At 43.4% G+C, this 1,912-nt stretch overlaps 1 protein-coding gene across 2 annotated transcripts in view; it reads left to right on the top strand.

Moving 5' to 3' along the window:
- Nucleotides 1-1,912, top strand: part of HYDIN (HYDIN, axonemal central pair apparatus protein) — a 533,466-nt gene that overhangs the window by 433,632 nt on the left and 97,922 nt on the right. For both annotated transcript variants that reach the window (XM_019505831.1, XM_019505830.1), the window contains exon 37: nucleotides 599-781. In XM_019505831.1, coding sequence (XP_019361376.1) covers nucleotides 599-781 — 183 coding nt within the window. The remainder of the gene's footprint in view (nucleotides 1-598; nucleotides 782-1,912) is intronic.

The raw sequence follows: 1,912 nt of genomic DNA, 5'->3' as shown, positions 1-1,912 counted from the left end.
CCTATTCAAGAGGAGTAAAAGTTTCAGTTAGCCATAACAGAAGCAGAAACTATGTCATGTGAGTTTGATGATTAATCACACAAGAACAGTAGCTGGTCAAAGTGACCAATTTGGGGTAAGGGGAAAAGCCATAGGCTGAAATTTGCTCTACAGACTACCTGACAAATGCTACTAAATAATAAATACATCTGTAAAAAAACACTCCAGTTGAGCCATGAGTTATTTGCCTTGATGTAGGAATAGTAAGTTGAAACTCTCTGGCCTGTACTGTGCCAAGTATCAGACTAGATGAATGTTCCCATTCTGGCTTTCAAATCCATGACTATGTGAAGATTTGGAGTAGATTGTGGACAGTGAAAAACACTCTATTCAAAGCAGCCATTGTCACACCTGCTGCTGTATTTCATCTTTGCCCAGCACCCAGCGATAAAGGCTCAAGGGTGAAATTCCGGTGTAAGACCTGGGCCCTCCCTCAAACCTACTCTTACACATGCAGATAAGAAATGTAAAGTGATGAACAGCAAAGAACAGCTTTATCTGCCTGTGTTTATCCTCCCCTTACCTCCCTTTCTGCCTCTGCATCTTTCTTCCTGAGCAGATGATGAAGATAGCCTGTCTCTGTCAGAGCATGGAGCGAAGCACTACCTTTCCGAGAGCGCGCATACTGCCTCTTTCTGTGCCTCGGTCATTCGCTCTGCCTCCCTCATTGAGGAGAGTCGAATCCACAAGGCAGACTCTAAACTTGAACAAGATGATGATGAAGAGGAAGATTTTGAAAAAGGTAAAATGTGTTAGGCAGTTCCTCCAATCTCTTCTCAGTCCTCCCACACCTGTTCATACCAGTCCCTTTCTGAACATCACTAGGCCTTAAATCCTCCCTTTTGTTTCAAGCTTGGATATTTGGGCCAGGGAGCCCTAGATCCATTGGCCATAACACCTAGATAGCAGTGGTTTTGCTAGCTCCAACCTGGTGCTCTCCCTCCTAATCCTGCATACTCCTCTGTTCAAAAATACAGGAGCTCTTGAAATCCAGCCTTAACCCTCACACATTAAAATCATGTCTGTTCTGCTGTATCTGGGCTCACAGCTGGACAGATAGAGGTAGTTGTTCCTGAAGAATATTTCAGCTAAGTTTACTGTGCAGTTTTGCACATCTGTCTGGAAATCCTTGTGGCCTACTGTCACCCTCCTTCTCCTGGACAAGGTCCTCAGTGCCTCTGCTGGATCCTGCATGACCTTTCCATTTCCCTCCATTTAACCCCTCTTCTCTTTTAAGGGTACAGGTGCTTATTTGCTCACAAGGGCTGTATGACACTCCTCCTTAGCTCCATCATCTCAGAACTGTTCTGTTGGCCCAAAGAATCACTATTAAACAATACAAAGCACATTTTTCTTGCTCATGTATGCCTAAGCCTAGCTTTGACATCGTACCTGACCCCAGATACTGGGAGATTGACACAAAGGCCAGAAATTAAATAGAAGTCTCCTGCCTGGCATTATAGCCAGGGAGATACCTTTCACTGTCATTTATAGGGCAATAGCTTACCATGTCACATTCATTAAAGGGAGAAACAGAGGCTTTATGGTGGAATTGCTTTCCTAATAAGGGAAGGAATAGGGACATAATGAGAAAGGAAGCAGTTCTTTGCAAGTGTTCAGGTTAACTGGGAGAAGGGCCATGAAATATCTTTTACAGTCAGATCTCCTTGTGTGATATTTATGACTCAGCAAAAGAAAACAGAAGAAATAAGAAAAGACAAAGCACAGTTGGAGATGTAGCTAACAAGGGATGTGAAAGATAACAAGAAGGTTTTCTACAAGCATGTTAGCAACAAGAAGAGGATCAGGGAAAGTGTGGGTAATTTACTGAATGAGGGAGGCAACCTAGTGACAGATGATGCAAAAAAGGCTG

The sequence above is a fragment of the Gavialis gangeticus genome, unplaced genomic scaffold, assembly GCF_001723915.1.
Source record: "Gavialis gangeticus isolate Ggan-Ray unplaced genomic scaffold, GavGan_comp1, whole genome shotgun sequence".
NCBI lineage: Eukaryota > Metazoa > Chordata > Crocodylia > Gavialidae > Gavialis > Gavialis gangeticus.
Note: the sequence above shows the minus strand (reverse complement) of the source record. Positions and strands in the feature narration are given on the sequence as shown.